The sequence below is a fragment of the Octopus sinensis genome, linkage group LG26, assembly GCF_006345805.1.
Source record: "Octopus sinensis linkage group LG26, ASM634580v1, whole genome shotgun sequence".
Lineage (NCBI taxonomy): Eukaryota > Metazoa > Mollusca > Cephalopoda > Octopoda > Octopodidae > Octopus > Octopus sinensis.
In genome coordinates this window covers 19,303,654-19,330,720 of record NC_043022.1, presented here as the reverse complement: position 1 = coordinate 19,330,720, position 27,067 = coordinate 19,303,654, and the positions used below count along the sequence as shown (strand labels likewise).

The window sequence follows — 27,067 nt, the reverse complement described above, 5'->3', positions numbered from 1 at the left end:
GAATGGTTTTCGGGTCATGATATTACTCTTTCTCTGCTGTCATAGTTTGATGACAAACTTTGATTAATAATGACAACTCCCCTTCATACAGTTACCATAGCTCTTGTTGACGATATAAAATAGCACAAACGAAGGAATTCAAAGAGAACTTCTTCAGTAAACATAAGACCGCTGCATATCAATTCAACCACTTAACACACCTACCCAATTCATCTAAGTATCGTCTGTCCCACTCTGGTAGAACGATCTACTGATATCGCAGCTAAAGACCAATCAGAACCATAGCATGCAGCCTTATATAAGGTCGGGCAGAGGCAGAATAATTGGAATCATTTTGGGATTTACTAGAACATTGCTTTGAAAGTAAATCTGTATACGGTCGAATTTATTTCTATTTCATTTTTCTTGATGATCTGACGACGCAGTAAATATATAACAGCATCCAAACGAACAGCACCAAATTCTCAACCACGTATTCAACAGCATAGAAAATGCACACGTAAGCAGAATTCCAGCCATAATTTTAACCATGATATATCAAGTACATGCTCAATTAATATCTTGTTTACACAATATGTATATATATATATATAATATATATATATATATATATATATATGTATATATATAATATATATAATATATATATATAATATATATATATATAATATATATATATATAGAATATATATATATATTATATATATAGACCGCCATGTTGAATCGTTAGTTCCTGCACGCATTTTTTCTCTCCTTGTTTCTCTCCGTGTTTCTTTTGTGTGTATCTTTCTGTTGAAGAGCGTAGGCTCGAAACGTAAAAGATTGTTTTATTTTATCCCTGAGCGCCATACTAATACAATTGTTTGTTCGTACTACACCTGCCTTCTTCTTTGTTTACTTTCGTAAAGCTTCCCGTTATATACATACATATATATATAATAAATATATATATATATACATATTATATATATATATATATATATATATATATATATATATATGTGTGTGTGTATATATGTAAGTATATATATATTCATTATATATTATGTGTAGTATATATATGTATGTGTGTATATATATATAATATATATATGATATATATATATACTATTATATATATATATATAGTGAAGGCGCATGGCTCAGTGGTTAGAGCGTCGAGTTTACGATCGTGAGGTTGTGAGCTCGAATCCCGGACCGGGCTGCGTGTTGTATTCTTGAGCAAAGCACTTTATTTCACGTTGCTCCAGTTCACTCAGCTGTAGAAATGAGTTGCGACGTCACTGGTGCCAAGCTGTATCGACCTTTGTCTTTCCCTTGGATAACACTGGTCGCGTGGAGAGGGGAGGCCGGTATGCATGGGCGACTGCTGGTCTTCCATAAAAACAACCTTGCCTGGACTTGTGTCTAGGAGGGTAACTTTCTAGGTGCAATCCCATGGTCATTCATGAGCGAAAGGGGTCTTTACCCTTATATATATATATATATATATATATATATATATATATAATATATAATATATATAATATTTATATATATCCATCTACTGTTTTATCCTTTTATTTGTTTCAGTCATTTGTAAATCAATCCCACGACTTATTTTTGTAGCCTAGTACTTATTCCATCCCCCCTTTTGCCGAAATACTAATTTACGGGGTCCTAAACACACTAGCAACGGTTGTCAAGCGATAGTGGGGAACAAGCACAGAAGCATAAACACACAAACATACACACACACACACACACACACACACACACACACATATGTACATATACGACGGGCTTCTTTCAGTTTCTGTCTGCCAAATCCACTCACAAGGCTTAGGTCGGCCTGAGGCTATAGTAGAAGAGACTTGCCTAAGGTGCCATGCAGTGGGACTGAACCCAGAACTATATGGTTGGTAAGCAAGCTACGTACCACCTAGCCACATCTCTGCCTCCCTCTCTCTATCTCTAGCTCTCTCTCTCTCTCTCTCTCTCTCTTTCTCCCTATTATTCCCACTGTTCTCTTATTAGACTTTCGCTGTTTTAAATGCTTGCACACTCACCCACAATATTCGTTTGAGCATTTCACTCACATGCCCCCACAAACACATTATTCAGCTGCGTACTGGGGTCGATGTAATTAACTAGCTTCCACTCCAAAATATCAGACCTTCTGCCCATAGTAGAACAGATTGTTATTTTGTATTCACTTTCATTCGTTAGCATTTAGCCCAGACAAATTCGGCCTTTCATACTGACCCTACACTGTCATTCTAAAAATTAACAATCCCAGCGACAAAATCTCAAGAGTATGAGATAATACATGATCAATTCAAAACGAGGTAGATGAATATGCAATTAATTAGCCAAGTGGTTAAGCTATTGCTAAGGAGTTAAGCTAATGTTCAGGGGGTTAATCTAATGTTAATAAGGGTTATGCTACTACGAAGGAGTTAGGCAAGTTTGCTGTGCATATACAACTGATAACATTGTCATAACTTACCATTCCTCTGTGAATTGCAAGCTTTGTCTCTTGTGTTCTTCAATGGAATCAGTAGAAAGGAAAGAAATCAGCTAAACCTGGTAGAACCACCTATGAAGAAAATGGCATTTGTAGGGATCAAATTTTTGGATAATTTTTGTTTCTTTTGAGAGATACAAACACGGTGATATTAACATACTTCACAAAAGTGATGATATGGAGATCCTTACCAACACTGACCGGTCACCAGTTCTCATTCGAATGCCTATTTGATAATCCTGGGTTTTTTTACTGCATTGTATTTGCATTTTTTTTGTTTGAACGCTTCCAGTTTTTTCCTCTCTGCTGTTTGAATATTCCCACTGTTTTCTTATGACACTTTAAATGCTTGCACTCGCACCCGCAATATTCCTTTCAACACTTCATTCACATTCCCTTATAAACACACTATTCATTTTCCTACTTTCAGATAAAAATATAATATGCAAGTTTTAGGGTCATGCATCGAGTGACCTAGAGATCCGCATGGCTAAACGATAGCAAAAATTCTGTATAACCCCTCGTAACGTTTTTAGTTTTCGGGATTTTCAGAAATCTTTTATGAATTTGTGTCTCACACTCGAGAATCCATATATTTAGGAAAAGAGAAAACCTGAGACATCAGCAAAAGGAGAATAATCCAATACTGTTATTCTCATTTATATTCTGATTCATTATCGTATCATTAATATTATCCTTATTGTACATTACTGCATGTACTTTATACGCACTTTTGACAAGTTGTGGTGCACCTGAGCAATGTATACAGTAATTTTCATTATCATAATTCTATCGGTCTCTTTTGCCGAACCACTAGTTTCGGGGACGTAAACACACCAGCATTGGTTGTCAAGCGATGTTATGGGGGACAAACACACACACACACACACACACACACACACACACACACACACACACACACATCCTCTGTTTTCCCTTCTCTGGATCTTTTCTTCTATGTTTCCGAGGAAGAGCTCCGCTCGAAACGTTAAACCCTCCTTCATTCCTTCTTTCATGAGCGTCCAATAATACTATATTTGTTCCACGTCCACGCGTTGTTGTGTTTTTTTGTGTTTTCTTGTTTGGATTAATTTTATATATATATATGGTGTGTGTGTGTGTGGTGTGTGTGTGTGTATACAACAGGCTTCTTTTCAGTTTCCGTCTACCAAATCCACTCACAAGTCTTTGGTCGGCCCGAGGCTGTAGCAGTAGACACTTGCACAAAGTGCCACGCAGTGGAACTGAACCCGGATCTATGTGGTTGGTAAGCAAGCTACTTTATTTCACTTAATTGGCTATAAAAGCCGTCCACAGAGGTAGTAGCTGCGGGCTGGTCAAACCACAAGATGAATGAATGATAAAGCTGCTTCTCGAAAAGATTGTTCTTCGTTTCTTTTTTTAACCAGAATTTGACATTGTAAGAATTATAAAACAAGAATTATTCAACGGTTTAAAATATCAACTGACATGTGACAATATTCTGTTTTTGTGTTTTGCAGTTTATAAAACAGCTGAACAGATAAATGAAAAGAAATTAAAGACAATTCATCTCAAGAACATTTGATATAGAAATCCCTTATTCTTTGCAAAAGACCTTTATAAAGGAAAAATCACCAATTCTCAAGGCTAACCAATTCTTTCCATCTCCAACCATGCTTCTTCTTCCGTATTGGAGTATTTTCCTCATTATTTCCCCCCATTTCATTGGTAAGTTCTGTAACCAGTTATAGTACACTAGTATAACTAGTCACATTGTAAAATTATTTTGAAGCTTAAAAGTAATTCATAAAATGTTTCCCTTTTTTTCTAAACTATATTCTAGGTACCCACGCGGCCACAAAGTGGAATATAGTCCTTTGTTCTCGTGACGAACACAACTTTGTTCGCATTTCTTTGGACAAGATTAAATATGTAAACCTAACAGGTGGAAACGGTCAAAAGTGTTTCAACACTGAATTTGAATTAGACGATGCAACAAAGCCAAGTTATTTAGAATTTAAATTAGACGTTGCAACAAGGCCAAGCTTAATGCTCCTTGAAAAGGATAAAGTCTTACAGGTAAGTAAATTAAAATAGATACACACACACACATATATATATATATATATATATATATAGTGTTTTTACGTATTTTTGTATTTTTATTCGTGTAACATCGTCCGGTTTTTCTGTCCTTGTTTTGTATACATTCGAGTCTTTCTTCCAAGGAATCTAATGCGCTTGGCTTAGATTTTCCATTGGGGCTGGCCAGATCGGAGCAATCTCAAGATTAATCAGCCGAAATTGCGAAGGTGATCCGGTTCTTGACTGAAGATTGAAGGCTTCGAATGTCCCGTCCGTTTTTTGTATCGTCTTCTAAATGTTTCACGTTCTTCTCCCAGTTTGTATTTTTTTACATTTACATATATATATATATTTAAATAATGAGGGAGATGAATTGATATTAATTTTAATTTCAATTTAAAACCAGTAGTCTAGCTTTCAAAAATCTGAAAAATCAGAGAAAAATTCTAATACATGTGTATATTGAAAGGGCAAGACTCATAGGTAGTCGGCCGAATGCTAGAAATAGATCATCAACGCTCAAACTACAAAGAATGTTCCTAGAGGAAAATTTAGCGAACATCAGAATCAAATTTGGCGGGCAGGACAGATGAAAATTTATATAAAAAACAGAATTCTTTGTAGTTTGATCGTTGATGATCTATTTCTAGCATGCGGCCGACTACCTAGCAGTCTTGCCCTGTCAATACACATACACACACACACACACACACACCACACACACATATATATATATATAATATATATATATATATAATATATATATATATAATATATATATATATATATATATATATATATACATACACTAATACACATGCCCACAAACACACACATACCATTTATTATATAGAAAATTAAAAACAACTACTAACTGTTTCATGCTTTAGAGGTACAATAATTCGGCAGATTTATATAACATGTTTCAAAGATTGCATGGGGACATGTGGTATGTTATATAAAACTGCAAAATTATTGAATCTCTACAGCATGAAACTATTAGAAGCGCTTTAAAAAATTTTCTGAACATTAAATTATATTTATCTCTTACTAGAATAATTTTTCTGTTGATCCTAACTATAACAACGCTATACACTATACATATATAGCAAAAACTAAAAGTACTTCTCAATCTCGACTCATTGATAAGCTAAAACTTTACTCAGTTTTATTCAGTTTAAAATAGTCCATTGTTACCCATGCCAAACCATAGAACCGTTCTAACAACAAATGCCATCTATGCATTGCAGGACTTTCTTCCATTATACGATGCCGCAGCTCCATTAATGAACCAATTGGCGACAGTATTAACTGAGAATATAAATTACGTAAGTTACAAATTATAATGTCTGACACTGATAATTCCCTGGCTAATCCTTCTATATTTCCTCTCAGTTACTTGTTTCAGTCATTTGACTGAGGCCATGCTGGAGCACTGCCTTCAGTCGAGGAAACCAATTTCTTATTCTTTGTAAGCCTAGTACTTATTCTATCGGTCTCTTTTGTCGAACCGCTAAGTGATGCGGACGTAAACACACCAGCATCGGTTGTCAAGCAATGTTGGGTGGGGGACAAACACAACACACAAATATACACACATATATATATACATATATACGACGGGCTTCTTTCAGTTTCCGTCTACTAAAATCCACTCACAAGGCTTTGGTGGCCCGAGGCTATAGTAGAAGACACTTGCCCAAGGTGCCACGCAGTGGGACTGAACCCGGAACCATGTGGTTCGTAAGCAAGCTACTTACCACACAGTCACTCCTACGCCTCTATTTTAATCTCTTCTAAATATTGATAACCATTACCGTTTGGCACTTTTGTTATATGTTTCCGTTTTTTCTGTGGTTTTTTGTATGTTCTCTTTTCCTGTGAGAGTTTGCAAATAGGCTTAGATTTCCATACACAATTCAGTTCTTAACCATTTTATCTCTTCAATCCTTTGTGTTTTTCAGTTTGTTGTTCAGGCTTCCATATCATAAACTTAATGAGAACCTTAGATATATAAATGTTAATAGTAATCACCCACCATCAATTAAAAAATCGTTGATTAATAATATAAGTAAACGTATATCATTACTTTCTTATGATTTAGAGATTTTTAATAAACATGCTCCTTATTACAATGAGGCCCTTAGAGAGGCAGGTTATAATAGTAATATTACATTTTTTATTAAAAATAAAGATAAAACTATTAATATTAGAGATAAAAATATTAATAATAATTATAATAATTTTGTTAGTAATAATGGTAATAATCTTAGAAATTATAAAAATAAAATTAATATAAATAAAAATAAGAATAAAAATAAAAATAAAAATAATAACTTTAATAATTCTTTAAATGTTAATTATAAATTTAAAACTAATAATAATAATAATAATAATATGATAAAGAAATATAATGATAATAATGGTAACAATAATGATGACAGTTTTAATAATAAGAAGAAGGAAAATAAGAATAAAATTTGGTTAATAGTTCCTTATGTCGCTCAAGTTAAAACGAACATTATTAAAGAGATTTTAGATATTTTTGAACTATTTATTCGAGATAATCGTAAATATAAAAACATTTTCTCTCGTAATAATTTTGGAGTAAGTTATTCTACCACTAATAGTGTAGGTAACATTATTTCTTCTTTTAACAAATTTAAGCTGAATAATTTTTATAAAAATAAATTATATAATAATACCAATAATAAAAAAGATAAGACACTAATTAACTGTACATGTAGAGATAAAACTAAATGCATATTAAATAATAAATGTGATATTAACGATGTAGTGTATAAATGTATAGTTACATTATATGATGAGAATAATAATAATAATAATAACTCAAACGCGATATATATAGGGTCCACTTCCTCTAAAATAAAATTAAGAATCGCACAGCATATGCATTCATTTAAAAATAAAAACTTAATTAACTCCACTGGACTTAGCAAGTATATTTGGGGACTTAAATCCCAAAAAATTTATTATAATTTATCTTGGGCAATAATTAGTAAGGCTAAATCATATACTATAGGAGATAATTTTTGTTATTTATGTTCAAATGAGTTTAAGGAAATTTTATTTTATAAGCATGATAATTTAGTGAATAACTGGGATGAGCGCAAAATAAAATGCAGACACAAGTTACTTTACTTATATAATACATTTCTTGATAAATAATGTATATTTCTTAGCCTTAATTAGCTCCTTATTTGTTGATTTATGTAATAGTATTCTAAATATAGCAGGTGATTTGTAGTACTTATTATATTTGTCTATTTTAGTTATTTAGGTTCTGTTTTTAATTATAGTTAGATTATATATAGTTGTTTATTTTATTACTAAATATTTTATTACTAAATATTTTATTACTAAATATATTTTTTAATAAATATTTAATGGTTTATTGAATATAGAGTCTGGTAAGTTACAATTTTATTTATCTTATAATAAAGTTAAGTTTATATATTTTGTTATATTTCTGTTATAATTTTGTTAAATTATAATTTTGTTATATTAATCTATTTGTATGTAATCTCTTTATATTTGAAATAGATTTATTTAGTTGTTTATTTAATCTATTTTATTTAATATAGAAGTATTTATTTAGATTAAACTTAATGTTTACCTCTATTTTTGTATTGTAGTATGAATATAGACATTTATATACGTATTTATTATATGATATATGTGTTTGTGTGTGTATGTATATATGTGTATATGTTGATGTGCGTGTATATATATGTATATGTATATACATTTATTTATGTGTGTGTGGGGGTGGGTGTATATAGGTGTATGTGTATATATTGAGTATTGTATGTATGTACATGTATGTATGTCTGTGCATATGTGTATGTGTGTATGTGTGTGTATATATGTGTGTATATATGTATATGTATGTATGTGTGTATGTGTATATGTATATGTATATATATGTATATATATATATATATGTATATATATATGTATATATATGTATATGTATGTATATTTTTATATATTTATGTATACGTATGTATAGTTATATTGCAAATTTTGATAAGTATTTTATAGATTTGGTTATAATCACTAATTTTAGCTTATAACTATAAGAGCATGGGGATAGACTTTATAGTACGACGAGGGGTTACTATATAAAAATTTTTTTTTGATATATTTATTAATCATATAAGATTTTTAGAATATATTTAATAATTAGTGGTTTTTAATCATTTAAATTATTTAATTTATTTTGTATTAAGTATTATTTATCATAGTTATTTTATTAATAAATATTATAGTATATAGTGATTTTATTCTTTATTTGTGACTTCATTCTATTTACACTGATAAACCATTAATGTTCCCATTCACAATCTCATTGATAAAGCGTATGTTCCTCACGCTTAATGAATTCTTCAATACTTTATTCTTTTTTTGCTAATAACGTAATTCCACGAGTATTCTTATAAACGCTGTAAAGACGTTTTCAGATTCAAAATTTTAGTTCATTACTAAACCTCGCTAAGATAAGTATTTATTTATATTTAAGATCTTTAAATTGTAAATTTTAATATTTTATAAGTCTTTGGTGTAATAATATTTTCCTTATGTAAATATCGTTGTTTATGTAATGATCTAATTATCGTAATTTTCTATATTATTAGATATCAAATTTAAGTTTATTCGTAAGATACTACGTAGCGATAGATTTGTTGTTTGATAGCAAGTATACGAGGTGTATAAAGTTAGGCTTTTATATACATGTTTTAATAGTATTAATTGTACTTTTAAATTTCTTATAATTAAATTAGATAAACTTTGATAAACTTAGATATATTTTGACTAAAGATTGGTCCAGGCCATGTCTAACTTAATAGCATAACTTAGTTATTGTCTTTCTAAATTGATATTCGCTAGTTATTCCCATTGATAATTATATTTATAGTATTTATAGTATTTATTCGATACTATATTACTATGAATTGATTATTTCTATAAGTATTTTACATAACATTTCCGAAAGTTCGTTTAAGTTTGTTTATTTGTATTTTTGAAATTAGCTATTTCATCTTTAAATATGAAAAATTAATTTATTAGGTTTTTATTATATGTGCATATATATTTATTTATAGAGATTATTTTAGATCTTAATTATAATATTTTATACATTTATATATTTTCATTGATAATTTATTTATAATAGTCATTTTTAAAAATATTTATGTAATTCGATATAAATTATTACCGATATTAGATTATTGGTGGGTTTCCTACCTTATAAATTAAAATTAATCTTTAACATTATAGTCGATTTTGATATAATCATAATTGTTAAGTTTTAAGTTTCTAGTTTGAAAATAGAGTTTATTATAAGTAAAATTATTATATTATTTATATCTTAAAAATATTGTCTAAATATTTCTGATTATTTTTAAAATATTTCAATTAACCTGAAGATTAGCTGTAACCATAACTCGAATTATTAATTGAATTTAAATTATTGTTATTCGAATTGGTACAGACATGAAACGATCGTAGTGTTTTACTCTTTATCTTTTATTAAACTTTTAATACATTTGTTATGTATTTAAAATAAAAATATAAAAAAGAAAAAATAATAAATAAATAAATAATAAATTAATTAATTAATTAATTAATTAATTAATTAGATAATATATACATATAAAATAAAAAATATAAAAAAGAAAAAATGTTAAAAAATAAAGAAAATAAATAAATAATTAAATTAATTAATTAATAAAATAATATATAAGTACAAAAATATACGTACATACATATATATATATAAAATTTATAAGTTTATATTATTTAAATAATATTTTAATTTTAACTTTTATATTTTAAAATTAATTTTATGTATTGGCTTGTTTTTCACTGTTTGATTTGCCTAATAGTGGTTTTATCTCTAATTTAATATAATATAATATATTTATACTATAAAATTGGATTTATCCTAAATCTAATTTTTCGCTGTAAGTTTGGATTTATTCGCTAATATTTTATTATATATATATATATATATATATATATATATATATATATATAAATATATATATGTATGTATGTATATATTGATATATTGGTTCTTTCTTGTTCTGTTATAAACACAATTTTATCGTAATCCGATGGGTTACTATATACTTTGTAGAGTACAAATTTATTATTCTTATATAAGAATATTGTTGATAGTGACTTCAAAGTTTTGGCCAGCTAAGCCATCAATGGACTGTGATGCTTTGGAGTAAGTCTTGCCTTTATATAGTCTCTGTTGAGTAAAACTCAATTTTGGGGTTGAGTGGGGTGGCAATTATGTTTTTATGGTCTCTTGTTAAGGAAAGGTGTTTTGGAACAATTTTGTTATATTAAATTTGGTTTCATGCTATCCTTTATAATTTATTCATGCATGAATAACTTTGTAAACAAACTTGTAGGTGTTTCTCTTTCGTTGGGGAGGCACAAGGTGAGAGAGTATTTTTATTGCTTTTGGTATTATTGGATTTAATGCTTTTGTTTTGACAATATATAGGTCAAATGTACAAATGTCCAGTATATATGCCCTGGGTAATTGTGTGTGTGTGTGTGTGTTTGTGCGCGTATGTGTGTGTGTGAGGAACGAAATACAAATTATACACTATAAATGTTTTACCATCAACATAACCATCCTCCTCCTCCTCCTCCTCCTCATCATCATCATCATCATGGTCATCATCATCAACATCATCACTGTCATCATTATTAATTTATTTGAAATAACCTGCTGCTGTTAATTTTGATGATTTACTTTATCTTAGGCACTTGTTCAAAATCGCAATCTTCAAGAAATGTATTATGGTTACTACAAATGGAATTCTTATAATCAGACAAAGACAGGATTGGAGAAAAGTACGCTGTTTTCCTGAGGACGGTTTTTTACGTTTAACATTTTTGTTGTGTTTTTTCTCTTTTAAACTCATCAAGAAATGCTTTTGTTTCACACACACACACACACACACACACACACATTGAAGCATAAGAATTATAAGGTTAATGGGCTCAACTACAAAGATCAATATTAGGAGTTCAAATCTTATTGCTGCCATTCAATCCTCAGAAAAGACACATTATCTTATGCTTACAGGTTCAATTCACAGTTGTGTAGTCAGTAACGAGAAAGACAAGCTGGCGTCAATCACAAATCATTATTTGAAATTTTCAATAAATTTTCCAACTAATCTTGATATATGAAAATGGATATAAAAATAAATATTTTCTAAAATGGCTAAATCGGTAGTGTTACCCTGAGTCTAAGGTTTTGCATAAATAATATAAGGATTCGTGTATGCAAAAAATTTACTGGAATGTTTAGATGAAGAAAAGAAAAAGCTAGTGGCAATTGTTGGCGTCTGAAGGAAAAGGAGAAATAATTTTAAGACATTGGGATTAATTCCTCGAAATAATTAATTAAATAATTATTAAAAGTAAAGCCTGGTCTTAATTTGCAGGCAAGGGGACAACAATGGATATGTTTCAGTGTGTTAGACCTCGTTAAGGTTATTTAGTTACTCCAAGTGACAAAGATTTTTACATATAGTCAAAGAGTTATAATAATTTTGACTCAGTATATTCTGTTTAATTAATGTGTTTTTTTTTAAATGAGCTAAGGGAGATAACTCAAAGATACCAATGACACGAAGTTCTATGAAATAAATTAAGAAGTGGTGTACTAATGCCATATGTAAAAAGTCTTAATCAAGTGAAATTTTCTCAATTAACGAGAGAAATTTAAACAAAATTCTGTACAAAATTGTGAACAGCATTTTTTAAGAATGGGAGGAAATTTCAAAAGATTAAATGCAAATGGCACTCATGAATCGTAGTCAGGGTTGTTGTTGGTGCCATGTGAATGGCACCGACCCATGAATCGTAGTTGTGGTCATTCCTGGTGTCATATCAATGGCACCCATGACAAAGGTGCGTAAAAGCACTCATTATGCACCTGGGGTGATTGGCGTTATCCAGCTGAAGAAACCCTGCCAAGTCAGAGGAGAACCTAGTGCAGCCCTCAAGTTCATCAGCTCCACTCAAACCCTTAGCCCATTAAAAAAAAACACATTATATATATATATATATATTCTAGCAAAAACTGTCTGGTGACCGGCAACGAGAAACTCATGTTGAATTTTCTGCTGCTTTAATAAAGTATGTATATATATATATATATATATATATATATATATATATATATATATTATATATATATATATATATATAAAAATATATATATATATATATATATATATATATGAGGTGACTTGCAGAAACGTTACCACTCCGCGCGTGTTTCGTCTGCCGTTACATTCTGAGTTCAAATTCCGCCGAGGTCGGCTTTGCTTTGCATACTTTTATATTTATATATATAGCTATAGATAAAGATATATACCATGGGGCTCTTTAAGTTTCCATCTACTACATGCCCTCACAAGGCTCTGGTTAGCCCAAGGCTGTTGTACAAGACACTTGCCTAAAACCATGGGGCAGTCTCATCTAAATGTAAAAACTGTCATAAACTAAGGTGGAAGAGCAGGGAAAACAAATATTTTCCCACCATGTTCTTATAATTTCCGTTTTAATCCTCCTCTTTATAAAAGTAATTATCTTTTCAAGTTTATTGATTTTGAAATTTTGCTGTCACTAATGTCCAATTTTCTCTTTTTTATTTCTAGTGGATCGCTGGACTTTTGAAGTTACACGTAGCGACATAAATGACGATTTTAAAAGTTCTTATCGTGCTGCACCTCATTATTACGCCAATTTTACGTTTAGCAAATATTCTAGAACTTCAAATGCATCGTTCTTTCTTTCATTGCATTGGAATGAACTCAATTGGATAGCTTTTTTCACTGAAGGGGAATTTGGGTTGGAGAAAAAGGTGAGCGAAACGTTTATTTCTCTTGTTTCCATTTTGAAAGAAGTTTACCTGCTTCATTCAAAGTTTACATTTTAAATGTTTCAACGGCTTCTACTGTCATCTTTTCTCTTCTACATGTTTCTGTCATTACACAGCGACCATGGTGGGGCACCACCTTGAAGGAGGTTAGTTGAACAAATTTAACAAGTAATATTTGTTTTAAATCCTGGTACTTATTCTATCAATCTCTTTTGGTGAACCACTAAGTTCCGGGGAAGTAAAAACATCTACACAGGTTGTCAAGTGCTGGTGAGGCGAGCGACAATCACAGATACAAACACACACATACAAACACACACACACGCTTATATACAAATACGTATATATTTCATTACTGCCTACAAGGGGCTAGACATTGAGTGGACAAACAAGGATAGACACACGGATTAAGTCGTTTGCACCGACTCCAGTGCGAAACTGGTACTTATTTATCGACCCCGAAAGGATGAAAGGCAAAGTCGACCTCGGCGGAATTTGAACTCTGAACGTAACGACAGACGAAATACCGCTAAGCATTACATATATACACACACATATGCACACACACACACACACACACACAAACATATCTTCATGCAGGATTAGAAATGAATGCCCACTGGACAGCCGATGTAACACCGAGGCTACATTATACCGAGCAAAGGTAGTCTCAAATTGAAGCAGCACAAATATCACTAACAACAATATCAACACAGAGACACCTACCAAAATCTATATCGGATCTTGTGAATCCAAATTTAAAATACTTCTTTAACACTAATAAATGTCCAATACATATATACAACATGCTTCTTTCAGTTTTCGTCTACCAAATCCACTCACAAGGCATTGGTCGGCCCTGCTATAGCCCCGGGCCGACCAATGCCTTGCGAGTGGATTTGGTAGACAGAAACTGAAAGAAGCCTGTCGTATATACGTATATATATATATGTATGCGTGTGTGTTTGTGTGTCTGTGTTTGTCCCCCTAGCATTGCTTGACAACCGATGCTGGTGTGTTTACGTCCCCGTCACTTAGCGGTTCGGCAAAGGTGACCGATAGAATAAGTACTGGGCTTACAAAGAATAAGTCCCGGGCTCGATTTGCTCGACTAAAGGCGGTGCTCCAGCATGGCCGTAGTCAAATGACTGAAACAAGTAAAAGAAGTAAAAAGAAGAAGTCTCTCCTGAAAAAGTCTCAAAACCACTGCAATGCACCTTGTATTTGAATTGCTGAGTTTCTGTAAACTTCGTGTTGTATGACTATCAATATCTGAAAGAACATTTCAGTTGAAGTAGCGATAAAATTGCTGAATTGATGGATAACTTGTGTTTCACATCTGCATAATTACTGGATCCAGAACAAAATGACCCCTGTCTAAAGCCATGTAATTCTTGGTGACATAATTTTCTCTTTTTCTTTTACTTTTAGGTAAAAGTGCAGAATATGGCAAATAACAAAATATATTCCTGTATGTATACATATGGAATAGAGCCTCCAGGTCCTGCCCATATTTGTGTCTGGAGAAATGGTAAGTTTATAAAAGATACTGCTTATATTGTTTCTCTATATTATGAATCACTAGAAATTCATTGAAGAAGGGTTTTCTATGACTGAATGTATTTACTCCCTCTCTCTCTCTCACACACACACACACAGACACACACATACACACAATCATATATACATATACAAATATATATATGTTTATACCTATGACAGACTTCTTCCAATTGCAGTCTATCAAATCCATTCACAAAGCTTGGCTCAGCCAGGTGCTATAGTAAAAGTCACTAACCCACAGTGTCATGCAGGTAACCTTCCTCAAATTTGAATTTGGAATGTTTAAATTCAAAACTCGCAGACACTGCAGAATAATATTATATTTGGTAATACCGACCAGAAGTATTTTGGCTTGATTCCTAAACTATGTTATGATGTCTACCGATATTTTTCAGCAAGTCATCTTTGACATTGGTTTGTTAGAGGCAGTGACAGATCGAAAGGAATGCTGAAGATTTGTTCCTTTAAAGGCATCATGAAACATTCCAGAATGTTTTAATGGGTTCATAAAATCCCTTGGATTCAGCTCTCTACAGAGACCTGTTTCTTTAGACTCTTCAAGAAAATGATCTTATTATCGATAAAGATATTTCTGACTTAGTGTTACAAATATATTGCCGTTTAATTAGTTTTAAAAACAATGAAGAATTTAGTAAAAAAAATTTTCTCGTTCTCAAGCTGGTGTCTGAAACAAATTAATATAAAACTTTGATCAAGATTATAGTTTACTCTTTTACTCGTTTACTTGTTTCAGTCATTTGAATGCAGCCATGCTGGAGCACCGCCTTTAGTCGAGCAAATCGACCCCGGGACTTATTCTTTGTAAGCCCAGTACTTATTCTATTGCTCTGTTTTGCCGAACCGCTAAGTGACGGCGACGTAAACACACCAGCATCGGTTGTCAAGCAATGCTAGGGTAACAAACACAGACACACAAACACACACACGCATATATATATATATATATATATATATATATATATATATATATATATATATATTATATATATATATATATATATATATATATATATACATATATACGACGGGCTTCTTTCAGTTTCCGTCAACCAAATCCAATCACAAGGCTTTGGTCAGCCCGAGGCTATAGCAGAGGACACTTGCACAAGATGCCACTCAGTGGGACTGAACCCGGAACCATGTGGTTGGTAAGCAAGCTACTTACCACACAGCCACTCCTGCGCTGTTTAGATCACTTTAAAACAGTAAATTAATGCAAGTCAACTGACAAGGATGTAAAAACTTGGGTAGCCAAAGCATGGTCGGCCCTAAACAAACTGGGTGTTGCCTGGAAATCAAGCCTGTCAGAGAAGATTTTCCCATACTGTGGTAGAGTCAGTCCTTTTATATGGAACAACAGCCTGGACACTTACCAAAACACTGGAATCCAAGCAAGATGGAACTTTCACCCAAATATTAAGAGCAGTCTTAAACATATCTTGGAGGACTTATCCGACCAAGAAACAGCTGTACGGAGATCTGCTGCCTGCTTCCAACATTATAAGGGAAAGATGCTTGCACTTTGAAGGACATTGTTGTCGAGCTATAGAAGAGGTAGCAAGTGACCTACTGCTATGGACATGAAAGCAATGCTGTACTCAAGCTGGTCATCCAAACGCAATATATGTAGATCAACTCATCAGAGACACTGGATGCCTCCTCGAAGACCTCCATCAACTAATGCAGGACTGAGGGGGATGGCATATACAGCTTAAAAGTGTCCAAGCAATCTTACCAGGTTATGGAGATGAAATCTGTAAGTTTGTAGATCCAGGCAGGGTCTCAAGTGAGTTGCTATGAAAAGGGTTGAAGTTACCTTAGTGAAAACCTTTCATTGAAATTGCATCTTAATTAATCTGACACCAGATTAATAACAGCTTAATTATTTAATATATTCTTCATTATTCTCAAAATTAATTGAAACAAAGCAGATTCCAGCAGAAATATGGTAATGAAAGGCATGGCTAGGTGTGGCTGTATGATAAGAAACTTTCCTCCTAATCACATGGTTCCGAGTTCAGACCCAGTGTGGGGCACTTTAGGCCAGTGTCTTCTACTGTAGCCTTGGGATGACCAAAGATTCTTGAGTGGATTTGGATACGGAAACTAAAAGAATACTGTCGTGTGTGTGTGTGTGTGTGTCTTTGTGTCTGTGTTTTACCCCACCACTGCTTGCAATGTGGTGTTTGTGTGTTTACAACCCTGTAACTTAGCAGTTCAGCAAAAGACACTTTGAAAGACAAAATCAGTACTGGGCTTAATTCATTCGACTAAAATTTCTTCACGGTGGTGCCCCAGCATGGCCGCAGACTAATGATTGAAACAGGATAAAAGATCAAAGGTCAATGTTCACAAAATCAGTCACTTACTGTTGAGGAATAATTCAAATCTCAAAATGTCAAGTAATTCACCATTTTTTTCTCTTTTATTGCTGGACACATTTTTGTTAATGAATTACATATTTCTTTACTACCCACAAGGGGCTAAACATAGAGGAGACAAACAAGGACAGACAAAGGGTTTTTAAGTCGATTACATCGACCCCAGTGCGTAACTGGTACTTAATTTATCGACCCCGAAAGGATGAAAGGCAAAGTTGACCTCGGCGGAATTTGAACTCAGAACGTAACGGCAGACGAAATACCTATTTCTTTACAACCCACAAGGGGCTAAACATAGAGGAGACAAACAAGGAAAGACAAATTGATTAAGTCGATTACATCGACCCCAGTGCGTAACTGCTACTTAATTTATCGACCCCGAAAGGATGAAAGGCAAAGTCGACCTCGGCGGAATTTGAACTCAGAACGTAACGGCAGACGAAATACCGCTAAGCATTTCGCCCAACGCACTAACGTTTCTGCCAATAGACACTGCACCACGTTTGTTATTGTTCTTTTTTCCTTTAATTATTTTCTTCTTTCTTCTCTAGATTCCACATGGAATATAGAAATGACCTATCAATCCAAATATGTAAACGATTACGAAACAATAATTTTTACTCTTAGAGTGACTGGCGGTGAAAGGAACTCTTCAGTAATTGTATCACTCGAAGAGTCGGCTTACGTCTCCGCTTTCACTAATTTTTTCGATATTCCAAACGAGAACATCAATGAGATTGAAATAGAATTCAATGGCACTAAAAAACCTTTTGACATGACCAAAGTAAGTAGCTTCACCCTCTTGAATTCTGTGTTTGCTTTTTCGTTCTTTCTTTCTTTCTTCTTTCTTTTTCTTTCTTTCTTTCTTTCTTTCTTTCTTTCTTTCTTTCTGTCTGTCTTTGAGACATATATATATATATATGTATATATACAATTGCAGCGTGGAAGGTGTTTGTAAGCCATTTAAGAAACACACAAAAGCCGTTCGATTCACTTCAACATTTAAGTTTAATTTGTCAAAATATTTTCGTCGCTTTAAGACCGTGACCTGTTCACTGATGAAAATCCGTGCTGCTCAGATGCAGCACGGATTTTTGTCAGTGAACAGGTCACAGATTTTAGCGACGAAAATATTTTGTCAAATTAAACTTAAATGTTGAAGTGAATCGAACGGCTTTTGTGTGTTTCTTAAATGGCTTGCAAACACATTCCACGCTGTAATTGTTTTCGTTTCAGCACACGATCTCAGATCAAATCACTTGCTATGCGAGTGCATCTCCGTAATATATATGTATATATATATATATATATATATATATATATATATATATATAATATATATATATATATTATATATATATATATATATATATGTATGTATGTATGTATGTATGTATATACGGAGAAAGAGAGATAGAGAGAGAGAGTAACCCATCTCTAACCATCTGAGTTACACTCCCCTTTTACAAAAGACCCAGCTCACTCCGTCCCTTCATTAACCAACAGTCTGTATCCCGTCTGTATTCTCCCCTTCCTATCTCCTAAGAATCTTACCTGGTATTGTATCACTATCACATTTAGGCCCTCCCAACTACCCTTATATAATGTGTGGTAGTCATGTATCTCTTCTGTAGCAAGACAACTATACTTGTCCCTCCATCATACTTTAGCCTTGGCACAAAGCCACCTGGCCACCCCTTTCAATCAACGTAGATGGTTGTATTAATTTAAACATGTCATATAACTAATCAACTTTAAAACAATTTAAAAAATCATTTTTCAGGTTGTCATGACAAAGATGCTTACGGGAGAAGAATATGGTTGTGTTGACATACATTGGACAAATTCAATGAAATGTTCTTGTAAAGTTAAAAAAGGTAAGATTTCATTGAACAACTAAATCAAACCATGTGGTCCCTCTTGTGGTCACGGCTATTAAAAGGGAACTAATCATTCTGTGAGAATTCAAAGCAGGATTAATAATATTTTAAATTGAAATTAAGGAAATTTAAAGAAAGAGATACGTACGAGTCGCATATTTAATAAATTTTGTGTTTAACGCATTTGAAATTTTTAAGTCATTGTGTTAACTCTTTAGCCAGTATTAGTTGAATAACAGCAGTCATACTGGGGAACCACCATATATTTATATAGAATATAAATTGTATTGTATTTTGAAAATTTCTCTATTTCTTTTAGACAAACATTGCCATATGTTGGTATTGATACACCAATTAGAAAGTATCTTTTTCTTGATAACCTCTGACAACTATATCTGGCCTATTGGCCTTAATTTCTTTATCTGTGTATATTGGCATATCCCATAGTATGGTGTCTTTATCTACTTTTATTATTTCCATATAAATTTATAGTTTTCTTATTCCTTTCATGAAGTTTCAACATCTCTCTAATTCTAAAATTTTCTAGATCTTTATTATTACTAAGATGATTCAAGATATAGTAAACCTCATCTTTATATCCAGCTTCCAATAATGCATTTTAATCTATAACTTCCAATGTTATTATTTTAATTAAACTATTTTTTGGATTTATAAATAAAACATTATTTTACTAAACACTCCAACAAAGATTAAAATTATTAATACACATGGTAAATACCTCTTCCAAATTAGATATATCAATAAATCATAACGATATCGAGGATAACTCGCACGAACTCAAATAAATAAAAATCTTAACAATCCTACAATTAATGATATAGAAAACCCAATAGTATGATACGGTTGATTTAGCTTATATATATCTCCATTAGCCGAAAGCCTCGAAATACAAGTTGATATATTCTTAACTATTGAATTTATTATGCTACTAATATTATTAGAGATTTTATTTATCTATCGTAAGCATTCATTTGGCTTATGAATAGGTTGGTATAATTCATTATGTAGATCAATGGTAATATCCAGAAAATTAACCCTAGTATCTTCATTTTCTAAACTAATAGAAAGAACAGATGCTGAAAGAATATATTACGAATGTTTCTATATTTTTCTAAATAAACCATACTAGATTTATATACAGTGAAAAGAGCATCATCTCTATATAATCCACTTCCTAAATAAGGAAATTCATTATGTATGCAATAAAAAATATAAAAACAGCTCAATCGGTAACTTGCACCGAATCACTTGACCCCATTTTAATACTGAAAACATTGGGTCTACCAGTTCTAGTCCAATATTTACCATCAAATTCAATAAAGGCTTTTCTAGCCACTAGAATTATATCAACATCACTTCTAGATAGATCCGAAATTTTCATAGCGAGAAGCAAAGTTTTATTCGATAGGATAGGGTTGATAGCTGACTAATAATTAGAAATATCCAACTGAATAAACTTAGTATGTTGTTTACTATTAATGTTAGAGAACCAATCAATAATGTCCAAAGAATTTGACCACAAACATGAACTAGTACGTTGTTTAAGCCTAGAAATATATTTATTAATAATGAATTTAATAATCTTACAAATATCTGATTTAGATGGGCAAATCAATTTAACTATATCTATATCTATCTACTTATCTATCATATATATATATATATATATGTATATATATATATATATGTGTGTGTGTGTGTTTGTGTGTATCTTTATATGTGTGTATGTCTGTATATATGAATATATGTATGTCTCTTCTACAAGGTTTCATATTTGGGATGTAGTTAACACAGACAAATTCACATTTGAAACTTGAGAAAAAATCTTGCATATTATTGCTGTTCTGCTCACAGATTGCTTGTACATATGTATGTATGTATGTATGTATGTTGTATGTATGTATGTATGTATGTATGTATGTATGTATCACACACTTAAAAGTCATATTTTCTAAATTCATATTTCAGGCAAGAAATGGCTGTTGAAAGTTATTTCTCCTGAGGTACATGAACGAACTTTCTCCGTAGAATTAATCCAAGACACGTTATCATCTTTCACTAATCATTTGACATGGAAGAATTTCGGTATGTATGGAGATGAGTTCATCAAATATTTTAACCTGAAGACCTATGAAGACAAAGAAATCACAAGCATAAATCTCCATTTTAAGAATGAATCTCTGAAAATCAATGAAGTAAATATATTTTCTTAACCTACTTTTGCCCTTTAGCATTTAAAACGGCCATATCATACCCAACCCCAATATTCTCCGTTTTATGCTCAAATCATCCATATCTGACCTCTCACACATACCCTACAATCTCATTCTAGCAATTAACCATCACGCCATCGAAATCTTGAAGCTATGACATAATCTACATTTATTTCAAAACAATGTGAATCAATAAGCATTACATTTGACCGAGAAACCTGAATGTTAAAGTGAAAACATGTAGAGATGATAGGGAGTCAGGCTGCATGTTTCATGGAAGAGAATTTCATACTTCAAAATGACTGGGTTCACACTTTCAGTGGGGCCAACTTTACTCCATGTTCTCTTCTGGAACATACTTATAATGAGGGATAGCCCTCGACTTTACCCTCCCTTCACCCCCCCCCAGAACACAACCCACCCTATCACCTTTCAAATCCTTCTCCTCTTTTTCTTCACCCTGAAGCAAATCCCTCGCTTATTTTGCTTCTTTACTCTCCAATATGCCATCCCTCATCCTTCTACTTGAAATCACCACTCACTCTCTTTTCTATTCTCCCTTACATATAAGGTTACTTTAGGACCTTAATCTTGGAGTTATGAAGTGATCCTTGCTAGTGCTGGTGCCATGAACGAAAAGGTCACCCAGTATACTCTGTAAAGTGGTTGGCATTAGGAAAGACATCCAACCACAGAAACCATACCAAAGTAGACATTGGTGTATGATAGACCACCCTACCATCTTGTCAGGCCCTGTCAAATGTCCATCCTATTCCACTATGGAAATCGGATGTTAAGTAGGACTATGGTAACGGTAGTGGAAGTAGTGGTGGTGGTGTTGGTGGTGGTAGTGATAGTGTTGATCTTGGTGAAGATGATGATGGTGCTCATGGCAATGGTATGCCTTACATCTACAAGCAATGGGCGCAGTGTATAATTGCTGATCATTCTATTCATCTGCGGTACTAAATCCATATCCATATCGTCATTAGAGATTGTTAAGTCGCTCTATTCCTTAAAACCAAAAATGCTAATAACCTGTTGAGGGATTTATCTGGTTTGGAGAAGCAGTAGAATCCCTTGTGAGATATGATTATTATTGATTGATTGATCTATTGATTGATGGATTGACTGACTTTGGATGAGGTTTGAGGGAAGTAAGAGTTTAATGTTTCTTTCCTTAAATCCCCTCACCCCACCAAAAAGTGCTCGGACAAACGACACCAACCCCTTGACAAGATCAATTGATTGATTGACTTGAAATGAGGTTTGAGCTAAGAAGGGATTTAGTGTTTCTCCTACCCACCCTATTTCCACCAAATGACACTGACACAAATAAAAAATGCTCGGACAAACGACACCAACCCCTTGACAAGGAACTGAGGTGACTCATAATCAGATCTCAAACAGCTGAGTTATCTTAACGATATTTCAAATCTATCATTTCAGATAAGTATGATCAGCAATTACACAGAGTATAAATTCAATAGAAACGAAGACAGCAGCACTCACAATTCCTCGGTGGCAGGATTCTCTCGAATAACAAAAGGTATTTGGTGTATCTGAACTTGTCTCGTTCAACCCGTTTCTTACCATATTTCTGTTGAAATACTTTGTCTTTGTTTCAATTAGTTTCGAAAGTAAGGAAGAATTTCGTAAAATAGCTTTGCCATTATTAAGATGGTGTTTGCGACAAAACTTTACATGGAATTTTGATGGAAGGTTTTAATTTAGCTCACTTTAAACAGGGAATTTGTATCATAGAACGAAAGGCAGTGTTGAGAAGGTTAGCATGAAAAGAGGTAAATGTTTTTTATTTTTTTTTTAAATGTCAGACATCAACATCCGTACAAACAGACAACCCGAACACATAAAGACATACACATATATACACACACGTATATACACACATATATTCATCGCATATATGCAGACATAAACTGGTTGAGTAGATAACGTAATGAACAACTGAAATCTAATCAAGAAGTGATTTTTTCAATGTCCAGGAATCAACAATGAAATCGTCTGAACTTTCCATTACAGAACAATGTGCAAAGTTAAATATAATGGTTTGAAGGTTTAGAATATTTGAAACTCAAAGTGGGGAAATGGGATTGTAATTATTGAGAGGGGAGAGGCCACAACAAACTTGCAAATGACCACAGTTTGTTTATACTTGTGCAAAATCTCACACTTTTTACACATCGCGGACATGTGTGTATGTTGCTATCATTTAGTGGAAATTTCGTTGGAAGCCAAGGAGAAGTTTTTAAATAAAATAATCAAATGTTACGTCGTTGATAATATTTAACACACACAGACACACATATGTTTATATATATTCTCAAAACAGGAAACCCGTGTCAGCTTGCAAATCTGACACTACATGATGATGAGGCCCACACATAGACATGTGTGGGCCTCATCATCATCCTCATCATCATTAAACTTCTTACCACACATGGCTAGGCGGTAAGAAGTTTACTTCCCAACCAAATGGTCAAGTGTTCAATAATAACCTCCAGCTGTGTGAGTGTATTTGGTAGACGGAAACTGAAAGCAGCTTGCCGTGTGTATGAAGATATATATATATATATATATATATATATATTATTCTATATATATTATATATATACAGTGAAAGAGCATCACTCTATATAATCCACTTCCTAAAAAAGGAAATTTATATGTATGCATAAAAATATAAAAACAACTCAATCGGTAACTTGCACCGAATCGCTCGACCCCATTATAATATTGCCGTGTGTATGAGATATATATATATATATATCTATATATATCTATACATAGTGAAAAGAGAATCATCTCTCTCTCGTATATATATATACTACATACAATTTTTTATCTCCTGGTTTCTCTCCTTGTCTTTTTCTGAGATCTTTCTGTAGAAGGGCGTAGGCTCGAAACGTAAAGACTTTTTCTATTCCTGAACGTTATACTAATACATTTGTGTTTTGTTTGTAACCACCTGCGCTTCGTCTTTTGTTAATTTTCGTATACTTTCCCTTATCAACAGACATACGCGACACGCACAGATAGGATTATATATATATATATATATACCTATAATGTGCGTGTGCGCGTATGTCTGTGTCTGGGTGTAAACGTGTGTGTAAGTGTGTGTATGTACGCGCACACACACTTGTATATGGATATGTAACAGCAAGTGATTGTTGGCATTTTTTCCTCTTTCTTCTTGAACATTCTTTGTTTTTCCTGTTTCTGAAGAAGAGCTACGCTCGAAATGTAAGACTACTACTCTTTTCTTTCTCTGAACATCTTATTAATACAATGCTTGTACAACGTCGTCGCGTTTGTTTGTTTTTTCTTTCTTTTTTCTCTGTTTTTTTTAATTGACTATATTATATATATATATACATATATATAGTATATATATAGATATATATATATCATATATATATACATATATATATATATATACTATATATCTATAATACATATATATATATATCTATATATATATAATATATATATATACTATATATACATATATATATATATACATATATAATATATATACATATATATATATATATATATTATATATATATATATATATATAACACACACACATATGTATGTATATATAGCGTTCTCAAATCAATAATTATGTTCGTGCGTATTAAGGAGATCTTTATTGACTTTTAATGAAACCTTTCCTTTATTTTATATAGAAATTTAATTCTAATGAAACAATTCTCGTCCTGAAAATAGGTAATTACTATTTTTCCTCATATCTTATCACATAGTTTTTTTTTCTAAACCTTTTACAACCACAAGGTTTTGAGTTCAGTCCCACTTCATGATACCTTCGGCATGTCTTATATTTTAGCCCTGGGCCAACCAGCAAAACCAATGCCCTGAGAGTTAATTTGATAGAAACTTTGTAATTATTCTCTGGGTGTGATCGGAAGGGTACCCACTTAATTTCAAGAATTGAAAATCTGAATCCCATTCTGTGACGGTTTGTTAGTTATGGAAACCAGCTGATGCCTCTGAAACATGGTTTTATAATAGGGGGAGGGGCCAGTGCTGTTGTGAATCTGTGACAGAACAGAAATGAATGATTGAAGTAGGGATTAGAGTTAGTTTACATTAAAGACTTCTTCATTTCCCTGAAAATGAATATAAACAAGGTTCATGCATTTCCTTATTGCACTGTGTTATAGCACAGGAAGTAAAGAGTTCAATTTACAATCACGATGGAAAGAGAAATCATTTGTATCAATGATAATCCATGCAAAAAAGAACAGTAACAACTTCATGAAAGTGAATTCTATCTTCATGTAGTAGGGAGAGTGAAGGTGCCCAGTACTTCCCCTTGAATTTGATAACTGATTTCCTCACCACTAGAATAATGTCTACCTCTGCTCTTGTTAGTCCTAGGGTTTTCTTAGTAAACATAAGTGCCTTATTTAAAAGGGTAGGGTTTATTGAGATATAATAGTGAGTTATGTCTATTTGCTTGAACCTTACTTTCTTTTTATCTGATAGTTTAGTGAACCAGTCGATTACCTCATATGAACTAGACCATAATTTAAGCTGAATGACATTCCTAAGTGTGGGTATGTACTTATCTGTGATACGCTCACTTATCCTACAAAGGTCCGATTTAGAGGGGCAAATGAGTTTAAGAGAAGGGTTAGTGTAAAAGTCGAGTTAATGGATCTTAAGATTAATTCTAGGCATTTTAGGTTTGTAATGTTCAGTTTAATCTTCTAAGTTATATTTTTCAATTTTCCAAATATCCTTAGCTTGCGGGTTAAGTTGTGTAAGGTTTCGAGTGTTTGTATTCAAATGATATCGAATCCTACATGCATACAGACTCATGTATTATCTTTTGTAGATACCTGATCCTCAGACAAAACGCAAGTAAAAATTCTATATCGGTATGCAATGTCCCTGCTGAAGATAATAAGTGTTGCTCCATGCAAGACACCAATTCAAGTTATATCCACAAACCTGGACAAGAATTCTGCTTCCAAAAGCAAAACTACGAAGATTGTTATGAACACATAGATTCAAATCCATTAATCAACAGCATCTGGAGAAGATAGTAGTGTTGTTTATGTCATACAATAGATGGAAAAAAGACACACCTCCTCAGCCTCTCTTGTGAACCTGTATTGAACAACCTTACGCACAATCTATCAAATATAAACGCATATAAAATGTCAATCTTTTCTCTTCTGCTTGTTTCAGTCGTTAGATGCGGCCAGGCTGGTGCCCTACTGTGAAGGATTGCATGTGAAGAAAGGTGTCCCCCGAACTTTTTTCTAGTCGTAATATATATTCCATTACTCTATTCTGCTTAAATGCTAAGTTACAGAGACGTAACCAAATTAAAACTGGTGTGGAAACAAACACAGACAGATAGACACAAACACACAACGTGCACACACACATATATATAAACACACACATGGGCTTCT

The 27,067-nt window shown here is 32.5% G+C and overlaps 1 protein-coding gene across 1 annotated transcript; it reads left to right on the top strand.

Moving 5' to 3' along the window:
- The first annotated feature begins 359 nt into the window (after positions 1 to 359).
- On the top strand, positions 360 to 26,845 carry LOC115224696. Its single transcript, XM_029795552.2, has 13 exons — positions 360 to 499; positions 4,009 to 4,216; positions 4,332 to 4,567; positions 5,824 to 5,901; positions 11,380 to 11,470; positions 13,291 to 13,496; positions 14,946 to 15,045; positions 18,031 to 18,263; positions 19,263 to 19,356; positions 21,349 to 21,575; positions 23,043 to 23,142; positions 25,308 to 25,349; positions 26,482 to 26,845. Exons 2-13 carry the CDS (start codon positions 4,162 to 4,164, stop codon positions 26,487 to 26,489), a joined length of 1,470 nt encoding a protein of 489 aa, XP_029651412.2. The 5' UTR covers positions 360 to 499; positions 4,009 to 4,161; the 3' UTR covers positions 26,490 to 26,845.
- The last annotated feature ends 222 nt before the right edge of the window (positions 26,846 to 27,067 follow it).